This window comes from Aulonocara stuartgranti (assembly GCF_965226115.1).
Source record: "Aulonocara stuartgranti genome assembly, chromosome: 2".
NCBI lineage: Eukaryota > Metazoa > Chordata > Actinopteri > Cichliformes > Cichlidae > Aulonocara > Aulonocara stuartgranti.
This window is the reverse complement of record NC_138940.1, coordinates 34,927,810-34,952,176: the sequence shown is the minus strand read 5'-3', so window position 1 is coordinate 34,952,176 and position 24,367 is coordinate 34,927,810. Positions and strand designations below refer to the sequence as shown.

Genomic DNA, 24,367 nt, shown 5'->3' with positions numbered 1-24,367 from the left:
CAGCTGAGCTGACAGCTCCAGTAACAGTGCGTCCAATCAGAGCGCAGGGGGGCGGAGCTCCAAATGCTAATGAACAGCTGCAAACAACCGAGCAGAGAGAGGCGAAAACAGGCCGGGCAGACCGCGGGGCTGGACTACTAACTTACCCTGGGACGGGAAAGTTACTAGGAAGGAGCACTCCGTGTTATTTTAGCTGCCACTAAAGACTTCAAGAACGCACAGGTTCCCCTCCCCCAACTTTATTTTCATCAACATCATAAACAGAACTGCAAAAAAGTCCACAGATGAAAGAAAAAGAGACAAACAAGGAGAAGAAAAAGCAAACAAGAGAACAAACAAAGCACTATACTAAACACGATTATATGTAATAATGCCAGGGTGGAAATTAGATGCATCCTAATTCTTTGTCTTAACTGCTTATCCATTTCAGAGGATTAGTGAGGAGGAAGTGAAGGTAGCTATGAAGATGATGAAGAGTAGAAATGCAACTGAATGCCTGTAGAAGTGTGGAGATGTCTAGGGGAGAGGGACTTTTTAACCAGATTTGTTAACGCAATCTTGAAGAATGAGGAAAGGAGAAGTGTGCTGGTGCCAATTTTTAAAGAACAAGGGTGATGTGCAGAGTTGTAGCAACACTTAAGCCATGAAGCTGTGGGGAAAGGTGTTAAAGTTAGGTTTAGAAAAGAGACACTGGGATTAGCAATGCCAAGAGGGCACATACAGATGTGATGTTTGTTTTGAGATTTTTGATGGAGAAGTGTAGAGGAGCTCAGGAGCTGGACTGTGTCTTTGTGGGTCTAGAGAAAGGGTATGATCAATACCAAGAGTGGAGGGGCAGAGAAGCACGTGAGGGTGGTGCAGGGTATGTATAACGACAGCAAGACAGTGGTGAGGTGTGCAGCTGGAGTGACAGATGGCTTCAAGGTGAGGGTGGGATTACATCATGGATCACCATTGAGGCCCTAATTGTTTGCAGTGATGGTGGACAAATGAGGCCAGAATGGAGTCTCTGTGGACTCTGATGTCTGCAGATGACTTCGTGATCTGTAGTGAGAGTAGAGAAGAGGTGGAAGAGGTATGCTCTGGATAGAAGAGGAATGAAACTCAGTAGAAGCAAGAAATGACACGTGTGTATGAGAGGGAGACAGGTTTAACACTGAAGCTAAAAAGAGCAGAGGTAGTGAAGGCGGACGAGTTTAAATACCTGGAGTCAACCATCCAAAGCAACAGATGGGGCACAAGAGAGGTGAAGTTGAGAGTGCAGAGAGGGTAGAGAAGAGTGTCAGGCATGATTTGTGACAGAAGTAGAGCTGTCGCAAGAAGAAGAAAAAGATTCAATAAGGAGAATGGCTTTATGTCTTATTTTTACGTTATATTAGGAGGTGCTATATTGTTTAGACCACCAACAAAGCCTGTACGTGGTTCCTGATTGTGGAATTTTACAAAAGTCATTACTTTTCTTTCTTAGCTGTTTATCCATTTTAGGGTCATGGTGGGGTTTGAACATACCACAGCTGTCATGGTGTGTGAGGCAGGGTACACCAGCCCATCACAGGGCTAACACACTACCATTCACACCTACAGCCACTTCAGCATCACCAATTAACCTAACCCCATGCATGTCTTAGGACTGGGAGGAAGCTGGAGTATCCAGAGGGAACCCAGTCACAGGGAAAAAGTCCCTACCTGCCCAGTGGTTTTAAACCCAGGACCTTCCTGCTGTGAAGGTTAGTACAGCAAGAAGGTCAGGATAGGTTCTTTTCAACTTATTTTGGGTAAAGTAAAATATATTTTTTTTATCTTGGCATTGTTTATAAAGGTAGCTATACCTGTTCAAAATAGTGTGTTTATGGTAGAAAAACAGATGAGAAATACTTTTATTTTCCAGCCCACAAAAGACACATTTACAGTCTTATTAATAAATCTTCACCTTTAAAACAGTATTTTGTACTGTAACAGCACTTCTTGGTATATCACTGAAAATGACTGTGGGTAGGCAGGTTCCCACTTTTGACATTTTGCTTGGTGTAGACAGCCCCTGCCCACACTGGCTGAGGTTATGATGGTTAACTAAATTTAAACTAAAAACTCAAGCAACTGTGAGAAAACAAGCAAAAAAACACATTTTAGTAAATTCAAATCAAATTAACAGTAGACGGTAGTTTGGGGGGGAACTATCGAATCTATAGTGTGAACCTTTGAAATGAACTAAGGTGAAATAAAACATTTTTTTAACAACAAAAGTGAAAATAAATGAGCAATGTCATCCAGGAAACTGAAACTACACTGATTTTAAAGCAGAAGTTAACAAACATACAAAATAAACCCAAGTCTGTGTAGTAGGTATGTTTAGGTCAGGTTAAGTGATGTAGTTGTTGTCCGTGTAGTAGTCTACCACAGGTTCCTATGTTTGGGAAAAGTCCTCTGTCATCTGATTTATCATCAGTTCTTCTCTTATATATTTATTGTTAGACGAAAGAAGCTCTTAGCATGACACCCACAACGTAGTTAGTTGTAGTTTGCTCTAAGGCATCGGCTATAAATACACCCTTGTCTTGGTAGTTTTGATATAAATCTGATATGATATTAATCTGATACCTGGAGTTTAAAAAAGGAGCATTTCCAGCTTTTGCATGTGAAAGTTATTCAGTTAGTCTGCTTTCAGGTTAGAGATTAGGAGGTGAGTTGATTTTAGGCCTGCATTGTATATGCAGAGATATAAAGACACCCTGGCCTCATGTTTTGTTTTGTTTTTCAAGCAGGGGCTGTTCATGCCTTGCTCTTGATTTCCTGTTTACTGACATTAACAGGCATTTTCATTAAGACTGCAAAGGCTGCTAAAAGACTGCGAAAAAAACACTCCATCCAAGTTTTCAACACAGGTTTTCTGGTTTTCTCACCATTCCTCCTTTAGAGACACCAGTAATTTTCCTTGTGACTAATCACAAGGACTGATCATCATGTCTGATAATCAGTCTTCTCAGTTAATGGCACAATATACAATGTTATTTTAGACCACATGTGATTTATACTTCCATAAAGAAATGAGGCTCCTAGTTTTGGTTTAGAGAAAGAGGCTGACTAGCTTGTGCAGAGCTCCAACCTCAATCTCAAGCTAACCACGGGGATTTACAGGATTTAAATAGGGGGAGAAAGAATCAGTGTATGTGGGGGTGTATATGAAATCAGGAGATTATATCAGGGGAAAAAATACCCTACTAAATCATCTGATAATTCATTGAGTAATCCTGGATAGACCTCAGGAGATGCTGCATGAGGAGACATTGCTGTCTTGTAACAATAAGCTGCTACAATAAAGCAGAAGATTTAAATGTGACTTAATGCATTCTGGTTAGACATAGGCAATATAAAAGATGGACGTAGCTTCAGGGTTTCAGGGTGAAATGCCTGACATCTGCAAGGGCGACTTCTGTGGATCCAAAAAGATTTTTGGCTGTTTGTCTGTTTTAACTGCCCCACATCTTTATGGGCTCTGTTGCTTCACGTCACACTGAATAAATTGTGAATTTAATGTTGTAAATTATGATCATTATTAAAAAGGAGGATTATTCAGAACATGCTCACAGACTAAAGATTTGTCAGTTACAGTCAAATCCACCCCTGCTTCGTCACATCTGGTCTCAAATCTCCACGATGCCGACAGCATAATTGCTCAGCTTGAGCCTTCATAAAGAGGATTTCATGTCTCTAGCCATACATACTGAAAGATTTCGGGCATGCAACCTATGCAGATGTCCTTGCGTGTAGTCCCAAAAAACTGCTGTGCATAGCCTGACAGTGGTAATACTGTGCGTTGGGCAGAATGAAAAGCACAGGCAGTGTGGCCCAGGGGGCAGGTTTCATTATTTCTAACACTTAGTTTCACTTCTCCAGGGCAGCAGCTAAGCAAAATGACCAACAACAACAAAAACACAAACACAAACAAAGAGAAGCCCACGGATCACACATTTTTGGCCCTGAACCCTGGAGGGAGTAAACAGCTACAGCAGGGGAGACAACAGTTTGCAAAGCCCATCATCGAACCAACACACAACCATATCGGCCCTCTACCAGGACCGATGGGTGCTGTCACAGTGGCCTCATCCGTCCTTTATGCTTCTCCATCTCTAAAAATGCTTTATTATTTCGAATGGTAATAAAGAACAGTGTCTCACACAAATGATGGCAGTGGACTGAACTACCAGTTTCGAAAACTTTAACTTGATTGTTTTTGATAAATAGTTGTATTCACAGAGTTCCACTGAGGGGGACCTTTTTCCAGAAAAAGGGAATCTCCCTTTTACCCCTGTAATTTCCCCCTATGGCTGCATTGGCACAGCAACACAATTAAATGAAACAATCAAATTTCAAAATTTGATCGTAGCAACACCATTACAGCTAACGCACTCATTTTACATAATTTAAAAATCTTGTGTAAAATCTTCATGGAAGGATGTGGTAGGAATACTGGCACAAGATGTTTAGCAGCTACACAGACACGTAATATTCCACAGTGTACTGTGTCTAGCCATTAACCAACTGGTATGGCAACATTACCAAACTGGATAATTCCACTAAAGCTGAAGCAACAGAGACAGTGCAACTAAGACGGATGGATCAATTACTGACTTTTCAAAGCCACAAGGGGAAGTTGAAATAAAACCACACATCTGATTAAACAGCTGAGCTTCATAAAATGTGGCTTATCTCCAACAAGTCTGTAAGTCACGCAAAACTTTGCAGAGGAGACGGTAAAATCTCAATCATCTCGCTGTCACACAGTGAATCAGTTAAAAGGAATGATCTGATGTAGCACACAACCAGCACTGATTCAAGTTCCTGTGATATCCACAACTGACTACTGCATTCAGAGCTGTTTGACTGACCCTCAGCGTTGACCCAGCTGTTACTTTTTGTATGGATGTATTCAGTCCACTCAGAATGAGCCATTTGTGTATCAGAGAGCTTACTGCTATACTTCAAATCCAGTTGCTTTCTGCGTGCAGGAGTCATAACTTTCACTAACATTACAAGCACTTCATTTCTATTAAGAATTTAGTAACATTAAAGTAATATTTCCCAATTTCCAACTTGTAAGCATAAAAAAAGAGTGCACAAAACACAAGAAACCATATAAATATGCAAAAGATTGCTTATAACCACATATTTCCTTGCTATGAGTTGATGTGTTTGTAAAACAAATTTGCTGAATAACTAGATTTTCTTTAAATCTGAAAACTGGAATTCCTGGCACGCCAGTTTTAAGAGAGTGTGGGGGAGTATACAGGGCCATTAAGCAACATGAAGGCATTGTTGCCACAGCCATGACTCATCAAACATTACCACACAACAGCTTTACTAACTTTAGTCAGTTCATCTCTATTAGATTAACCCGCAGTTTGCACAAACATCATGTGAATCTAATTGTGTGCCAGACAGAAGCAGTCCAAACTGGAGCTGAATTAAAGAAAGAAATAAAAAAAAGTAAAACGCCTGAGAGGTCATTTAGACTGAGGAGGTTTTTCAGTCAGACATTAACCCTCACATAATGAAGCTATTCAATGAGTGAAATGACCCAGTGGGTTCATAATGACCCACATTATATGGCTCTATTTGTGTTTATCATGCCTACACTGTTTATTGTATCTATGACAGATATTCTAAAATGCTCCAGTATAATTAATTGTAGGTTTCAATTGCTTAAAAAAAAAAAAGAAAAGAAGTTAACCTGAGCTGTTTTCATCATCACTTGGGCCATAAAGTATCTGCCTTGAGGCACTGGCAGGAGTACCTTTTGGTGCTGTGAGCCTGTTACTCATGATTCAATCAAAAACTGTTAGCCAGGTACTTCTAAATATATGTGTGTGGTATCAGTGACTTGAAGGTTAAGAATAGTAATAGATTTAAATAACATTTGACGGGGAAATTAAAATACAGAAGAGCCCAAGTGTACATACTGGCCACTCTATTAGGTACATCTTCCTAGAACTGGGTTGGACATCCTTTTGCATTTAGAACTGGCTTAATTCTTCATTGCACAGATTCAACAAGGAGCTGGAGACATTCCTGAGAGATGTTGGTCCATATTGACACAATAGCATCACAAAGTCGTTTCAGCTGTACATCCGTGATGGGACTGTGAAGGCCATTTGAGTGAAATTGTCACATTCTTGAATTGTCACTTTCAAGAAGCCCGTTTGAGAAAATTTGAGCTTTCTGATATGGTGCGTTATCCTCCAGGAAGCAGCCATCAGAAGATGGGCACACTGTGATCATAAAGAAATGATATTCAAGAAGGCTGTGGGATTTAGACGATGCTCAGTCGGTACTCAGAGCCCAAATAGTGCCAAAAAATATCTCCGACGCCATTATAACATCACCACTAGCCTGAGTTGCTAATATGAGGAAGGAGGAATCCATTTTTTTGTGTCATTTACAACAAATTTTGACCCCATCATCTAAAAACCACAGCAGGATCTTCTACTGGCCAGTACCCAGTGTGGTCTTCTGCTGCTGTGGTCCATCTGCTTCAAGGTTTGAAATACATTCAGAGCTTTCTTGTGCATGTGCATTCTTATGATCTTGAAGCAATGTGGCCACTCTTCTCTGACATCAGCAAGGCATTTTCACCCAGAGAACTGCCATCCACTGGATATTTCTCTTTTCAGACCATTCTTGGTAAAACCTACAGATGGCTGTGTGAGAAATAATCCTAGCAGAGCAGCAGTCTGTGAAATACTCAGAACACTCTTACGCTCATGCCACATTCAAAGTCCACTATATCACCTTTCTTTCTCATTCTGATAGTTTGAACTTCAGCAAGTTGTCTTGATGACTAAATGGACCAAGAAGATTCCCTGTGATTGGATCATTAGAAATCTGCATTAATAAGAGGTTTAAGGTGTACCTAATGAATTTGGCATAAGTGTATCTATGTATGGAAAGCAGCTTTAAATTCAAGTAATAACTCAGATTGCATGTTGTGCCTTGTGGCTTCTATTCAGTTAGATCTGATTTCGGGTTGTAACACCAAATATAGCCTGTCACTAATGTGTTTTGAGTACTTGCCTATATGAAGTTCGCTGTGTCATTATGTGGTGTCATCCCATCATTTATATTTCTTTTCATTTGTCATATCAAAGCAATTATTTATTTAATTAAGCTGATGAGGATATAAGAGCCACCTGGTTTATAGAATTCGATTCTATGAATATACTTCCTTTAGCACCTTCCTCAGAAGCAGCTGTGACACACTTGATTGGTGAAAAAAAAAAAAAAGCTAAACTATAACCAGAGTTCCTTTCAGAGCAAGTCCTGCGCTTCCACTGAAATTCGTCTAGAAACAACGACCAGGGACTTTCCTGAGAAGAAAATCTGCCGTGTTCGGGTTCACTCCTCCTATACGAAAATCTGAAACTGAAACTGATTTAAAAGCCATCTATACTTGTGGAAATATGGGAAGTTAACAATAAATGACAATCATTCGGACATGAACAGGTTTAATATGCGACTTGGTGAAACATTAGCAGCTTATCAGTTGTTGCTCTCCAGCGTCTGTGGTCACAGTGGACTGAAATACTTCCTGTTGTGACTTTAAACACTGTCAAGAGGCTGAAGAGCCAAATCTGCGACGTGCTGCCTCTCACCAATCATTTCCTGTTTAGCAAACCATTGTCTCGATGAAGAAATGAAGACTCAGCAGTGCATGACCAGTATTCACACTTTTCCTCTATTTCAAAGATATTGCGTGAAATACAGGAGCCAGATCACCCTTGTAGGGATGGTCATTACTTGCAGTGACGCAGCACAGAAACTGATGTAACCTTTCTTCCCTGTGTAGCAATTCACTGAAGGCCAAATCGTCTAAATTGTGATATTTTCACTCATATTTGCTTCTGCAGACTTGGCTGCCATGTAGAACCACACCATGAAGACTCACATATTTAAGTTTGCTTTTTTGTTTATTTATTTTTTTTAAATTGTTAACCAGCTCATAGGCTAATTACACTATAAATGGGTCCTACTTTATGTTAAGCAATGCATTTAACTTTATGCTAGTTTTCAGAGTTTACCTACCTACCAAGTGATCTGTATTTTCTGCTCACATACTGAGAGTGTGGTAATAATCTGTACATGATTCGCAGTGTGTAGAGAGCAGGAAGGGGATCACTATCTCTTAACACATAATGTAAACTGTACTTTTTTAAAAAGATCATCGACAGTGACCGTTTTTACAGATTATTTGCTATAAAACTGGTTTATATGACTAATCTCCCTTTAAGAGCTGCAGTTAAATTAGCATCACCCCACTCCCCACTTACCTTGAGGTTAGGTTTTTTTCAAAGATGAATCAGCGTTTTTTCCCTTTTTTTTTGTTAAATCAGATATTTCGGGGCATAGAGAAATGGTTCTGTAAAACAAATAAAAACAAAACCCCAAAAAACGTCTTCCTGGAGGAGACCGCAGGGTACAGCTGGAGAGATGGCATTTCTTTGCTGGCTTGGGAATGCCTCAGTTCCCTCTGGAAGAGCTGGAGGTGGTGGCCAGCTCAGACTGCAATCAGGACTGGCAGAAGCACCAGAAACTGGATGTAATAAAAAAAAAGAGAAAGAAAGAAAAAAGAAAGACTGGATATAGCTTCAGTTCTATGTTTGGTAGGCTTGTGGTCCTCCACTGACTCCACCTCTGATGCACAGACTCTATAAAAGTGCATTTAAAGTGTTACACTGGCTCAAAAACAGAAAACATATAATATGTATTAAAACAAAAGCCTCTCATTTCAAAGCATCGAAGATACATATAGTGTATACCTCTTCTCTGATGCTATGATTTATTAAAGCACCTCTTGGACTGATCACTGAAGCAGATGGTGGTGGCTCTTATCCAAGCTAAGCTATTTTAAAATACCACTTCTCCTCTACTGTTTTGCAAAAACTCCCTGCAGCAATTCCCCCACATGGCTACAAATTTAAACATCATCTCACCCTTGTGGCAAACATGAGAACAACCAGAGCAGCCTTTTGTTTGAAGTAGAAATCATTTACATTGAGAAATCCATGCACAGTTATTCAGGTTGTTCTGGAGTTTGTGGACTTTCAAAGTCCTAAAGCTTGTTCCGAGTCAGAGTCGTGGGAGGGCAGCGGACACAGAAATAAATGAGGTGGAAAAATGCACAATCACAGGCCTGCAGCCAGAGTTAGGCCTCAGTCAAGCAGTCTCTCAAGACTATGACACATGCGTTCAAAAAGTCACAGTGGACTTTAAATAAATCAAACATGGCAATAAATACTAACAAACACCATAATAAAACAGATTAACTGCAGATCGTGTTTACTTCATAAATAAGCAATCTTGTAAACATTATTTTCACTCAGTCTAAGAGATGTTTAAATTTACAGAAAAATCTACACGATGCAATGAACCAAACACTACATGATTTACAACCCTCACCCCGTTCGGCTTTCTGTAACGTCCAAATCATTTCTAAAGTTCAAACAGGCTTCCAGCACCTTTTAAATGTTTTTTAATTGTTTCTCAGTATGTCTGTTATTCTTTCCAGAGAAAGACGCTCACTTAACTTGAAATCATTCATCATATCCAGTGCACGTGAGTCTTTTTCCCCCAAGAAATTTAACAGCAGTTCTAAAAATAGCTACAAATGAAGCATAGCCTGTGAGCTAGTTCAGGCAGGCACCCCAAGCTGGATTGCATCACTCACACTCTCTCACACACACACACACACACACACACACACACACACACTACAATCTGGCAGTCTATTAAAGCTGCAGATTCCCCCATTTCTCCCTCTGATATGTCATTACCCTCCATCACAGCTTGCAGTTTTAACACATCCACCGCCGCATCATCCACCTGGATGCTCCACAGAGACATCTAAATAGGACATGTCAACACAATAAAGAAATGCAACTAGGTCAGAGAGCTTCACTCTTTTCTCTTTCCTCAATTTTTCCTTGACACCAAACACTTGAAATGAGCACCTTAAAATTCGATGCATTCATATAAAACGTCTTTAGAAGACAAATCTAGAACATACAAAATAATTAAAAATATACAGCAGGGTTGTATTGAGTTGTTTTTAGATGTGTATCATTATTGCATACAAAAATATAACACATCATAGTGTCATCTGTGTATCGTACAGGTACATAACACGACATCATGCAGATATAGACTTTTCACTTAATGCCAAGAGCTTTGTCCATAAAGTCTGCAAATTTCTTTGGCTGTCCAGGCGGGAAGGGCTGCAGGACTGAGAGGTCCATGGTCCTTAGAGTTTCTGTCAGGGTGCTGAAACATTTCATCCAGAGACAAACAGCTGTTACTTCAATCTGACTGATAATTCTCACATGAATCAGCTGCATGTGGGTTCTGTGTAGGAGCACATACCTGCACGTGCAGTACAACAGGTGGGAGTCCATGTGCAGCTGTCTGGCCAACTCCAGCTGGTGGTTGTCCATCAGTTTGTCATTGACTACGACCAGCAGAGATTTGCCTGCACCGAGAGCCTCCAGACAGCTTCCTGCCCCTGAGGAGGAATAACAACACTGAGATTCTTACCCAGGGAATACACCGGGTGTGTATCTGTGTGACGTCACACCGCTGATAAGTATCCGTTTCATTCTCCGCTGAGATTTTACTCTGCAGAGGGTCTGAAACCTAACTGGATTCTCTGCTGCATTCCTGTATCTCACTTCCTGCGCTTCTCATCAGCTCTGTGCAGGTCAATGCTGTTGAAGATTGTCAAGACAGTCTCACTGTGTCGATGCTACTATGGAGTAGTAAACAGTAGCAAACTGTCCATGTAGGAAGTTTTCTATTCCCTGGAGTGTGACTTCCTGATCACCCCTCTGTTTTACCCGTTTATGTCTTAGTCATGATCCTGTCACAACACTCCCTCATTGTCTACCTGACCCTTGATGTTTTACAACTATATACAAACTATACACCCCACTGATTGTTGCCCTCTCCCATCCTCTTGTGCTTCTATATAAACAGTATGCTTGTCAGTAGCTCACTTTACCAACCCACTCTCCTGGTTGGTAAACCCACTGTATACTAAAATACCATCACAGCTATGGAAAACATGCCTTTGAGCCATTTCTTCAACAACACAGAGCAGAAAGACGATTCTGCTTATGAAACCCGCTGCAGCACATTTGGTGGATCTGCAGTTGTCTTTATTGGGCAGCTGCACTGTTTGTATTCCCAGGATTATTTGTAACTAGAACCCAAGTTAAAGAAAAAACAACATTTTGTTGGAAAGTTTTATAGCAACTTCATTGTAATCTTGCAACTGGTAATCCATCACACGAGCATGCTGTGGCCTGTTTATTGTTGGCTGAATTAATGAAGGTGGCTATTATGTAAATGACAAAAATCTAAGAATATTAAGAGTTTCTAGACAAATTATGTCTCAACAGGACCTCAGACATCTTTCCAATGTGTTTATTTTGATGTTATGAGTCTAAAAACGCAATCGGAGCAAAAAGGAATCGAACCACCAACCTTCCGATTAGTGGCTGACCTACTCTACCTCCTGATCCACCCCATAATGAGGTTAGGAAATGTACAAGGTATCTCTGTGAGCTGTAACAAACCGCTTCAGGCAGTTTTTTCTCCTGTTTTTGCTTTGAGACATCACTGAAAATAGATGTCTCTAATTTGACCACCTCGTGCACTGAAGCCCCGCCTACACGCTGTTTAAACTTTCTGGTTATGACAGGCAGCCAGTCAGAAGACAGATGGCTTAAAGGGTTAAAAAGAAAAAAGAAAAAAGCTCGTTTCAGGCAGAGGACAAACTCAGGAGTTGCACAGTAAGATAAACGAGAGTCATTTTTAACTGTGACTCATACAAATATACTTTAATAGAGCCCAAGTAGAAAAATAGGGAGCTGGAAATGAACATAATAGGTTCACTTTAATGTTTTTGTTTGTCACTCTTACACTGTACTGTAGCTGCACTTTTATTATTACCATATTTTTAAATCCTTACTTCGGTCTTCTCTACAGTTTATTTGACATTTTCTTCTTAGTTCTCTAAATTAACCACCTGTTTATAATTAATACAAATAACATTAATAATGGCCCATTAAATATCCCAGGAGGCCTCTCTAGAGAGCCAACAGTACATTAACAAACCACAGACCTGACTCATCCAGACGGAAAACAGCCATCATGAGAGTTATTAATTGCACCTGTGCTTTTCCTTCTCTGACATGTCAAATGTCTTCTGTGTAAATGGGTCTACTGGGAGAGGAAAACAGGACCAAGTAAAAAGACACAGCAGTGGCTCAAGACTAAGAGCAAACTCAGCCGATTAAAAGAAGAATTTACTATATTTAAACCAGACAACCATTTGTCAACACTGATGGCTCCAGCTGCAGTTTTCTGCTCTTGTTTTGTGTGACAGTAAGCTCGGGATGTTTGTCAGTTTTAGACACTGGGTCAGGAGTAAAAATAACTGATATTGACAATGGAATCTGAATCGCTAATTTCTTATCAATCCCCATCCCTACCAGCCTTTTACAGCCATTCTGACACTTTACAGACCGATCTATTTACACAACAGATACACAGTAGTAACTTGTAAAGGAAACAGTCATTTGCAGCTTCAAGTGCCTCTAGAGGCAAAAGGCCTGGTCTTCAGTCATATTTTAAAAGCGTTTAGCTCTGTCTGAAAACTGCTTTGTTATGCATATCCTCCTGTTTGTAACTCCAACTCCACTCGGAGGCCCTCGTACGGCTGCACCATTAATCATCAGTCTTGTGTTTGTACACTGATGAAACATTTCTTTTGCTTTGACTTATGTTTTCCGGGAAGGTCTTTTAACACTTAAAAATTATCGCATGCTTTCCTTGTGTTCATTAAACACACGGGGCCCACATCCATATCAGAGCTGCAATGGTTGGTGGATTAACCTTCATTTGGCAGGAGTGGAGTCATGCAGGATCCTGGCTGCATACTTATATGTTGGTGTGATATTTTTATTTAAAAAAAACAACAAAAAACTGTCTTCTTTTTTAAAACCATTAAATATGAAGCAATTTAATAATAATAATAATAATAAATTTTATTTGTGAGCGCCTTTCAAGTCACCCAAGGACACTTTACAATAGGATAAAACACTTAGTAAAACAATGGCAGAATAAGAACAATAAAATAAAAGCACAAGATAAAATTAACAAACAGTGGATTCACAGTGAATATGCAGATTTGAACAGATGAGTTTTGAGTTGGGATTTAAACTGTGGGAGAGAACCAGTGTTTCTTATTTCTGGGGGCAGAGAGTTCCACAGCCTGGGAGCAGAGCAGCTGAAAGCTCTGCTTCCCATGGTGGTGAGGCGGAAGGAAGGTGCAGCAAGCTGGATAAAAGAAGAAGAACGAAGTGAACGGGCAGAACAGGTGGTGGTTAACAGGTCAGAAAGGTAAGGAGGAGCGAGGTTATGAATGGCCTTGAAGGTGAGCAGAAGAAGTTTGAAAATTATCCGGAATTTCACAGGGAGCCAGTGAAGTTCCTGAAGAACAGGGGTGATGTGCTGGTAGGAGGGGGTTCTGGTGATAATGCGAGCAGCAGAGTTCTGAACCAGTTGAAGCTTATGGAGGGATTTTTTATGAAATATGCATACATAATTAGATTCATCACTCCATAAAAGCTGTTGCCACTGATTTTCAGTCCAGTTCTTGAGTAATTTGTTCCACCTCAGCCTTTTCTCTCTATTTCCCCTCCTTATAAATGTCTTGCTAACAGCCACCCGTCCACACCGTTTCTAATGAGGCTTCAGTGAACAGTAGATGGACCAGGTGCATCTCTCAGGTCTTTGCCATTTACTCAAACTTTTTTAAGGACACAGTGCACACCATGTCGAGGTATGTCAAGTTTTCAATTAGAACTAAAGAAATGAGAACAAATTATCTGTTTTTGTGACAGGCCGCTAGCAACAATAGTTATGTGTCGACACAACACTGGCTCATCCTGTGAGTCATTCAAGAAATGCTTGAGTGAGGCTCAAGATTTGCAGATCTTCTTTCCTCCATTTACTCCTGCTGTGACACGGGGGGCATTGATATTTACATGCAGCTCTCAACCAACCAACAGTGAGGCTCTGCAAGTTTTTTGAATGTGTTTCTTATAAATTTAAATGGAAGCTGAGGTTCCTTTTATGCAAGAATCTCACCTTTTTAATTCCAACAGCCATTTAAACCAATTTCAGACGCTTTGGGTTTCTGTAGAGATGTATCCATAGATATAAAAATCTCTTTTCCAGCTAATTGTTTACTCTTATTTTCAACTAGAGATAATAAAAATGAAATAAACTGTCACCATGTGTGGGACGGGAGTGCATTAGCTGTGTAGGACACCTGATCGCCCTACCTGCGTGGCTGATGACGAGATCGGCCTGACTGATGTCCTCTGCTATTGAGTTTTTGAATCGAAAAGCCTCCAGTCTGATGTGTGGACAGCTGTCAGCAGCTGGAAGAACTGAACCTCTTCCAACCTGAAGCACCAAACGCTCATATCCACGAGCCTTTAAAGCCTGAGGGAGAAAATAATTGCTTAGTATGAAAGCAGCACAAATTCACATCAATAATTTACACATTATTGACATTTTTAGACTTCAGAAAGATTTTAGAGGGAATATCTTTCAGTCATATGATATACACATTGTGCAGGTGTGAGCCACCTGCGGCACCTTTTTGAATTAGTTTCCTGAGAACCTTATTCATAACTTGATACCTGCGAGCGTCACAGGTTTGGTTTCATATTTCCTTTTGTCTGCACACAGACAGTCCCGTATGTCATTATATCACCACAGTGCAGTGTTTTAACCTCTAACACAACTTAAAAGCTGTGAATACTGGATTTGTTATTATTATTATTATTATTATACAGATTTTCCTATAATTAATTCATCTACATAATGGTACATGTTGTAGTTCAGGATTAATTGATAAATATTTGCCCATCCTGTTTAATGGCAGCTAATTTTCCATCAAGCTCGAGAACAGCGCTTCACTTGTTCCATATTTTGTCACGTTATAGTTATATTTCTTCAATATTGTTAGAAAATTAGTAAGACACAATGATTACTGTGGTGCTGAAGGGAGATTTTTAAAAAAAGAAATCAAACAAAATGCAAATTTAGGGCTCTAAACAGGGGCAGTACCTGTGGACTGGCAGACCGGGGTGGTGGTCCCCATCTTTAAGAAAGGGGACCGGAGGGTGTGTTCCAACTACAGGGGGATCACACTCCTCAGCCTCCCTGGGAAAGTCTATGCCAGGGTGCTGGAAAGGAGAGTTCGTCCGTTAGTCGAACCTCGGATACAGGAGGAACAATGCGGTTTTCGTCCTGGTCGCGGAACACTGGACCAGCTCTTTATCCTCTCCAGGATACTTGAGGGTGCATGGGAGTTTGCCCAACCAGTCTACATGTGTTTTGTGGACTTGGAGAAGGCATTCGACCGTGTCCCTCGGGGTGTCCTGTGGGAGGTGTTGCGGGAATATGGGGTGTCTGGCCCATTGCTACGGGCCATTCGATCCCTATACAACCGTTGCAAGAGCTTGGTTCGCATTGCTGGCAATAAGTCGGACTCATTCCTGGTGGGTGATGGGCTCCGCCAGGGCTGCCCTTTGTCTCCGGTTCTGTTCATAATTTTTATGGACAGGATTTCTAGGCGCAGCCAAGTGGCGGAGGGCTTTCGCTTTGGTGGCCTCAGAATCTCATCTCTGATTTTTGCAGATGATGTGGTTCTGTTGGCTTCATCGGGTGAGGGCCTCCAGCTCGCACTGGAACGGTTTGCAGCCGAGTGTGAAGCAGCGGGAATGAGGATCAGCACCTCCAAATCTGAGGCCATGGTTCTCAGCCGGAAAAGGGTGGAGTGCCCACTCCGGGTCGGGGATGAGTTCCTGCCCCAAGTGGAGGAGTTCAAGTATCTCGGGGTCTTGTTCGCGAGTGATGGGAGAAGGGAGCCGGAGATCGACAGACGGATTGGGGCTGCAGCTGCAGTAATGCGGACGCTGCACCGGTCCGTCGTGGTGAAGAGGGAGCTGAGTGTAAAAGCGAAGCTCTCAATTTACCGGTCGATCTACGTCCCTACCCTCACCTATGGCCACGAGCTGTGGGTAGTGACCGAAAGAACGAGATCGCGGATACAAGCGGCAGAAATGAGCTTCCTCCGAAGGGTGGCTGGCCTCTCCCTTAGAGATAGGGTGAGAAGTTCGGCCATCCGGGAGGGGCTCAGAGTAGAGCAGCTGCTGCTCCACATCGAAAGGAGCCAGCTGAGGTGATTCGGGCATCTGACAAGGATGCCCCCTGGGCGCCTCCTGGGTGAGGTGTTCCAGGCATGTCCCACCGGGAGGAGGCCCCGGGGCAGACCCAGGACACGCTGGAGAGATTATATCTCTCGGCTGGCCTGGGAACGCCTTGGTATTCCCCCGGATAAGCTGGAGGAGGTGGCTGGGGAGAGGGAGGTCTGGGCCTCTTTGCTTAGGCTGCTGCCCCCGCGACCCGGCCCCGGACAAAGCGGATGAAGATGGATGGATGGATGGGCTCTAACAGACATTTAAGTTACTGTAGCACATACTGAGACCATTTTGGTGAAGAGAAATATTTATTGTTCAGTATTTTATTTTGCACACATGAATGAAATTCTACTCTTATTAATACTGTTATTTTAAATGTTGCTAGGTGCACCTTTTCAATTGCTCATTAGATAAATATCCAATCTACCAATCACATGGTAGCAACTGGTGTTGACGATGTTTCCGTGCCTGAATACATGGTCAAGACAACCTGCTGAAGTTCAAATTGAGCATCAGAAAAAGAACTTAACTGACTTGAAAGTGGCCTTGTTGTTAGTCTCAGTATTTGAGCAACTCGTCTGATCTACTGTGATATTCTTACAAAACCATGAGATAATGGTTAAAAAACAAACAAACAAAAAACCCCAGAAAATATTAGGTGAACATCTGGGTAAAAATGCCTTGTAGATGCCAGAGGTTAGAGGAAAATAGCCAGGCTGCTTTAAGATCATAAGAAGGCATCAGTAACTTAAATAACCACTTGTTACAATCAAGGTATGCAGATGAGCATCTTTGAACACATAACAGCTGGGCAGCAGAAGAGCACACCGGGTGCCACTCCCATCAGCTAAGAACAGGCAGCTGTGACTAAAATTCACATGAGCTCCCCAACGGTGGAAAACAGATGACCGGAAAATGTTGCCTGGTCTGATGTTAATATGAACAAAACTATGTGAGGAATGTTTTCAGCACCTTGTTATATGTTATAAGTGAATGTTATAAAGATTTAAGACAGTTTTGCAGACAAAAGGGAGTCCAAACCAGTCATTGCAAGGTATACCTAATAAATTGACCGGTGAATACATGTACCGATGGCCAGAGATAACTTCCACTTGGTTTTTAAACATAAAACTGGGAGGTTGTCCGCAAAATAACAGAGCACATTTAGCCCACTTATATTGGTCACAGATAAAAGTATTCCTGCATAAAAATAATAGGGAGCTCATAGATTTTAAAAGCTCTACGGCCTATGCCCTGCTGATTTCAGTGGTTTATTGCACACTATTCACATCTTCAATAACTCCTCAGGTAACTTTCCTCACCTGAGTGGCCTCAGAGGAAGTGATGCTCTCAATCAGCTCGTCGAAGCTCGTGGTGCCGACAGTTACAAACACCGTCTTCATGTCTGCTCAGCGAAATTGCCCGGGTTTTCTAAATTTACGCACTTCAGTTTTCATCTCATCCACATCTTCGTCGTGCACCCGCAGACCTGACAGCTACTTCCGCTTCAGAGCCGATGGCGTCACAGCTATGACGTACAACGCGTCATGGCGCCACCTATAGGACCGGAGGTGTTTCTGCGAGGGGTACTATGTGTATGTGTGAGCTGCAGCATGGAAAAATACCAGTTTACTGCTTATGCAGGAAGGTGTCGATTCAGTGACAGGAATGTTAAGCAAGAGCAGGGTAACATGAATGAAAAAATATTAATAATTCCAGGAATCGTTTGGTTTTTCAACATATTTTTCACCATGAAACACAAACATAATGTCCCATGTTTATTATTAATACTAATAATATTGATTATGATGAGGACAATAGTATAATCAGACTACATTTCAACATTTTTCAGGTTATCATAATAAAAAATTATGTCATAAGGAATCCAGAGAGCAGATAATGGTGACAAAGACAACAATATAAAAGGGAGTAAGAACAATGTATTTGTAAAGCACATAAATACATGTGCTTTAACTGACCCAAGGACACCTATACACACAGAGGAATGTGATTTCATTATAAAAAAGTAAAAATTGGCACAGAATACAGAACAAAAGAGACACATAGAGTCAACAATAACCAGAGGACAGTAAGGTGGCATGTAGAGTTACAGATATTACAACAAATGAGTGAAAATGTGGGGTTTTAGCCCAGACTTAAAAGCAGAGCTGAAGGATGCTCAACACAAATGTGGAGCAGCGACTGCAAAGACTGTCAGCTCTTTGTTTCACCTTGGAACATATTCATGAGATCTTGGCTTGTGGATCTGACAGACCTGGGAGCTGAATGAAAATGAAAAAGAAGGTAATATAAGCCGGGCTTGTTTATTAAGAGCCCTAAAAACAATCAGTGTGATATTAAAGTGAATTTTTAAATAGACAGACAGCCAGTGTAGCGAGGCCAAGACTGGAGTGATGTGCTCAAATTTTAAAGAGTTACATTAATTCAGAAATGAGCTTCCTCCGAAGGGTGGCTGGCCTCTCCCTTAGAGATAGGGTGAGAAGTTCGGCCATCTGGGAGGGGCTCAGAGTAGAGCCGCTGCTGCTCCACATCGAAAGGAGCCAGCTGAGGTGGTTCGGGCATCTGACAAGGATGCCTCCTGGGCACCTCCTGGGTGAGCTGGGTGAGGTGTTCCGGGCATGTCCCACCAGGAGGAGGCCCCGGGGCAGACCCAGGACATGCTGGAGAGATTATATCTCTCGGCTGGCCTGGGAACGCCTTGGTGTTCCCCCGGATAAGCTGGAGGAGGTGGCTGGGGAGAGGGAGGTCTGGGCCTCTCTGCTTAGGCTGCTGTCCCCGCGACCCGGCCTCGGATAAAGCGGATGAAGATGGATGGATGGATACATTAATTCAAATGTGAAGTAATAAAGGCATGGACGACTGTTTCCAGATCATTTAAAGAAGGAAAGATTTGAGTTTGCTAATGGTTTTTAACTGGTAGCAGCTATTTTTTGACAACGGAACAAATTTGTTTGTCAAAGCGAAGCCCCGGATGAAAAATAATACCCAGGTCTTTTCCATGAGACTTTAAATATGGGATGAGATGACCTAAATTGCTGTCAAAAGCACTCCTAGATTTGGTAGGACCAAAGATGATAGCCTCAGTTTTGTCACTGTTTAACTGGAGGAAGTTAATTATCATCCTGCCTTTAATATCTTCACGACAGTCCAGTAAGAGCTGGTTTGTAGTTCTGGTTTAAATGATAACGTGCTGGGTTGTTACCAGGTGAACTCTGGCTGGAAGGCTGAGTCATTTGTTTTTGTTTCAGCTGTGTTTTTCCTGTGACAGGTCAAAGGGGTTGTTGTGAAATCTGATTAAACATCAGTGCAAACGGATTAAGCACCAGCTGGCCACACCTGAACAAGCTCCTGAAAGCTCAGCACACACTCATTGTGTAGCATCATAATGAATGCAGGACTGGTAGCTGCAGGCACACCTGGACTACTAATGATGAAAAGCTGCTGTCCATTTACTTCACTGTGGCTTTACAGTGAGCCCTGCCAGGTCTCTTTCACAGACATGGCACCAACAACACGGCTGGGCTCAAAGCTGTCCATGCTGCAACGACAACCATCAAATTCTCATACAGTACTGTATATTTCCACTTCAGTGGGCCAATTCCTGTAAATATGTTGTACTTTTTATGGGACATTGTAGGACAAATAGTCAAAATTACGTGACAGGAATAATGTTTATTGGTTAAAAATAACACAAAGACGTATGAATATACAGGCTTTGTTCATAAATAACTCCACTTGGTCACTTGAAGGGGCCATTCCAGCGGCCTTTACTTAACTCTCGACAGATCTTCTCCACGTCTGTTTGGGTCCCCCCACTTTCCTTTTTCTTTGTGGGTTCCCCTAACCCTTGTGACGTTGTCGAAAGGTTTTTCGAATTTTGTGGCCAATCCGGCCCCATTTTCTCTTCTTGATGTCTTGACCAACTGGGTTCTGTCTGGTTCTCTTCCACAGGTCTGTGTTCGAGATCTTCTCAGGCCATCTGATGTTGAGGATGTGTCGCAAGCACTTGTTGATGAAGATCTGTATCTTACTGGTAATGGTGTTGGTCACCCGCCATGTCTCGGACCCATACAGGAGGACTGCTTTCACATTGGTGTTGAAGATGCGGATCTTGCTGCGCTGAGATAAGGCTTTGGAGTTCCAGATGGGTCGCAGGATGTTGAATGCAAGCCTTGCTTTGTTGATCCAGCTCCTAACATCTTCATCTGCACTGCCATCACTGTTGACTACGCTTCCTAGGTAGACAACGCGGTCAGTTCCCATTAAGTCTTCTCCCTGTAGCTGCTGTGGATGTTTTTGTCGGTTGTTCAGCCGCATCACCTCTGTTTTTCTGACATTAATCTTCAGGACGGGCTTTTCTGCCTCTTCACTGAGCCGGGTAAGCTTGGACTGTGCATGTTGCTGCTTATGGGACAGAAGGCTGACGTCGTCTGCAAAATCCAGGTCCTTCAGCTGTTTGGTGAAGGTCCACTGGATACCGGTATTGCTGCCCTCTGTGGTTCTTCTCATGTCCAGTCCATGACGATCGGGAAGCTCGTCGGTGACTGCATGCAGCCTTGCCTCACTTCGTTTTTCACTGCGAAGTGGTTGGCCAGTTTTCAGTTGTGGATGATCTGGCAGGATGTGTCTTCGTATAGCTCTTGGATGATGTTGATGCGCTTCTGTGGGATTCCGTAGTGTTGCATCAGTTTCCAAATGGTCTCCCTGTCGACACTGTCGAAGGCTTTTTCAAAGTCGACGAAGATTGTGTACAAGGGAGACTGCCATTCGATAGACTGCTCGATGATGATGCGCAGAGTGGCGATGTGGTCTGTACATGATCTGTCTTGTCTAAATCCTGCCTGCTCTGATCTCAGTCTCTTGTCCAATGCCTCCTGCAGTCTCTCCAAGATGATTCTGGTCAACACCTTGCTGGGGATAGACAGCAGCATAATTCCTCGCCAGTTGCCAAACTGGGATAGATCGTCTTTCTTTGGGAGCTTCACCAGGTACCCAAGCTTCCAGTCAGAAGGCACTTGCTCCTGTTCCCATATCTTCACTAAGAGAGGATGTAGCATCTCCACTGCTGCTGCCACGTCTGCCTTGAGAGCTTCTGGAAGGATGCCGTCAGGCCCCGGTGCCTTTCCATTGTTCAAGGACTTGATGGCTTTGGTCATCTCTGCCTTGGTTGGTGGATTGTAGTTACATGGACATTTTAATTGACAAAAAAGGTGGGCATGGGGGGGGGGGGGGGGGGGGGTCACAAAGTCTCAGAAAAGCAGAAAGAGAAGTATAATGACATGGGAAGGGCATTCATGCTTTGAATAATTTGCTCACAAACATTCACCAAGTTATGAGTAGTGTTGGGTCTGTGTTTCCACAGGCTCCGCTGGTTTAGAGACTTATTCATCATGAAGAAAACAAGACAGTCAGCGATCGATCGATTTACTTGCAAGAAACGCACTTCGAATCTCATTACGAATGACCCCGACGACGGGCTCCTCTCGCTGCCTTTTATTGAAAACGTTCACAATAAACAGTAGTACCTCCCCTCGTAAACCCAGGGGGTCAGGGACAAACAGGGACAAAGGCATGTCTTGATCCTATAGATTGAACTAAGACCTTACAAATTTAAGAAGCATAATGACAAACATCCAACAATTAGACTTAACAAGTAGGCTGACATAAACCGAAACATCACTGACATTAAAAACCAGTGCCAGCGACAATTTATGCCAAGTAGACTCTCCTGCAATGTAAAGCATCAAAGTGTGGGCGGCCTGTGGTGTAAAGACTTCCTGTACCTGGGGCATGCAGGTGTAGAGCAGCAAATGTGGTGACAAAGCTCTGCAGAGGCATCAGGGCACCAGCATAAAGCGACGAGCAGCAGCATCAAGGAGCTGAAGGTCAAGAGACATTCAGGAGTCCACACTTTGAGATCTCATGTGTACTGCATAAATCGTGCTGTATTTAGTGACCTAAAAGTTTACGGTTTTTGCTAAAGTTTTCTGTGAAGCTAAACAACCACAAAATCCTCTCACATCTGCTCAGGACCTTTTTAACCAATTCATGCTTCTTTTAAATCCAGAAGCAATAACACTTTTCAGGTCGCAGCACCTAAACTTCAGACTCTTTTCTTCCATGATGCACATCTGATGTGGGTGGAAAGACGAAAATTCTGATTTAGATGGTCGCAGTTGAACTTGTTTCTCATTCGGTGAATTTAAAAGACTCACTTTGTTTGTGGTAATCATGTTTTCATTTATGATGACACACTCCTGTTCCCTGTAGGCTGATGTGGTGTTTTTTGCTGTACTCACAGTGCAGATTGAGATAAACTCAGCAGGAAAACGGGACTTTAGTTTCCTTGAAGAGCTGAGATGAGCCTGCTGATTGTGAGACATCAGCGACCCCACACAGCAGCAGAAGCATCTGCCAGCTCAGTGCAGGATGCAGATTCAGTGTGCACCCAACAGCTCCACCTGACAGCCAAATAGCAGTAGCAATGAAGATGAGCCAGTTTTCTGCTGTGTGGGAAGTTGCAGCACCATCATGTGTGAAATCTGCAAGAAAAAAAAAAACTCTGCAAATGGTGCGCACGCGCACACACAGATAACAAACTGCCAGGCTGGTGCACGAAAAAACAAACACATTAACAAGGAAATGGAAAGTGTGGCCTATTACTGGCAGTGTTTATTTTTAGACGATTAAAAGTTGGAACTCTTCTTGCTCGTTTACCAGAAACATCACAAAAGTTGTTGTGTGGGCCTTATTGGTGCACATGTCAGGTATGGTGTTAAAACCTGCATGCACTCATTTATGTGTCAAGGTGCAGTAAAGAGGACCCAAGGCCCATTTTTTTCACGTTGACTACAAACCCCAGATATTGCTGGGAAACCTCGGTAGAGCTGATTTCAGGTACCGTGCACCTTTCACATAGTATGAACTGTCCTCACAGCAGAACTGAGGAGATCTTAAGCTCTTAGTTCTCCTTTAGGGAAACAAACCATCCTTAATATTTCTTGTTACTTTCATAAGTCGAGAAAATAAAACTCCATCTTTCTGTGTATATAAGCAGTCATGTGAAAAAATAAAGGTGTCTCTGTGCAGTGCTTGCTTTCCATTTCAGCCATTCTAATGTAGATTTGCTAGTGTGATTGGGATCACTGACCTATTGCATGACCCAACTTCGGCCAAGCTTAACTGTCAGATGTCCTTACATTTGACTCATTTGAGCATACTTTTATGTAGAGTTCATTGAGCTGACTCAGTGACTAAAAGATGCCCAGGGCCTGTGGCTGAAAAATAAGTCCAGATCATCACCCCTCCACCACCATGCTTGACAGCTGGAATGAGGAAGAGAAACTGTAGTTCCTCTACTGGCCACTTGAGGGCGACTCCAAAAGAGACTCCCATGTTAATATGCCTAATTTTACAGCCTGGCCTCTGTGGATAATTCTCCCATTCATCACAGCTGCATGTCCTGACACAGGCAGTTGGATCAGATTGGGGTCTGCTAGGCCTCAGCTACTATTTTGAGCCATTAAACTGGACCTCTTTACTGTTTGTGTGCTGTTGGTGCCTTTTGGATCATTTCTGGATTATCTGACTAACATTACAGCTTCCTGGGAGGTACAGATCACGCAAGAAATTATTCTCCAGTTTTGATGAGTGAAATTAGCACTAATTAAATAATAAATACCCAGTTAATGGTAACCTCTGGCTCAAAATTATGCAGTGGTTCACGCACGCTATGTCCATATTTTATACCAAATTTGCATGACACATCTGACAAAGCACCAAATCACGTCTTACAAGGTGATCAAATACTTACATCACTAACTAAAATGTACATTTTTTGTAAATCTCCTAATAGTTTTGTTGAGAATTTAATTAAATTATTAAAATAAACCCACCAATTACATTATGGACTGCTGGTGAATTTAATAATTCAGCAATGACTTGTTTACCCTAGTGTATAAATGATCAAATCAGGGTTATTTAGTCAAGTAAAAGACAAAATTTGTGTCACATCACAAAAG

At 42.1% G+C, this 24,367-nt stretch overlaps 1 protein-coding gene across 1 annotated transcript; it reads right to left on the bottom strand.

Moving 5' to 3' along the window:
- Window positions 1-9,304: 9,304 nt before the first annotated feature.
- Window positions 9,305-17,844, bottom strand: LOC309719244 (UDP-N-acetylglucosamine transferase subunit ALG13). The gene is made up of 4 exons (XM_082555229.1): window positions 17,648-17,844; window positions 14,397-14,559; window positions 10,411-10,549; window positions 9,305-10,311 (listed from the first exon to the last, which is right to left on the bottom strand). The coding sequence occupies exons 1-4, from the start codon at window positions 17,726-17,728 to the stop codon at window positions 10,200-10,202; spliced, it is 495 nt and encodes a 164-aa protein (XP_082411355.1). The 5' UTR covers window positions 17,729-17,844; the 3' UTR covers window positions 9,305-10,199.
- Window positions 17,845-24,367: the final 6,523 nt, after the last annotated feature.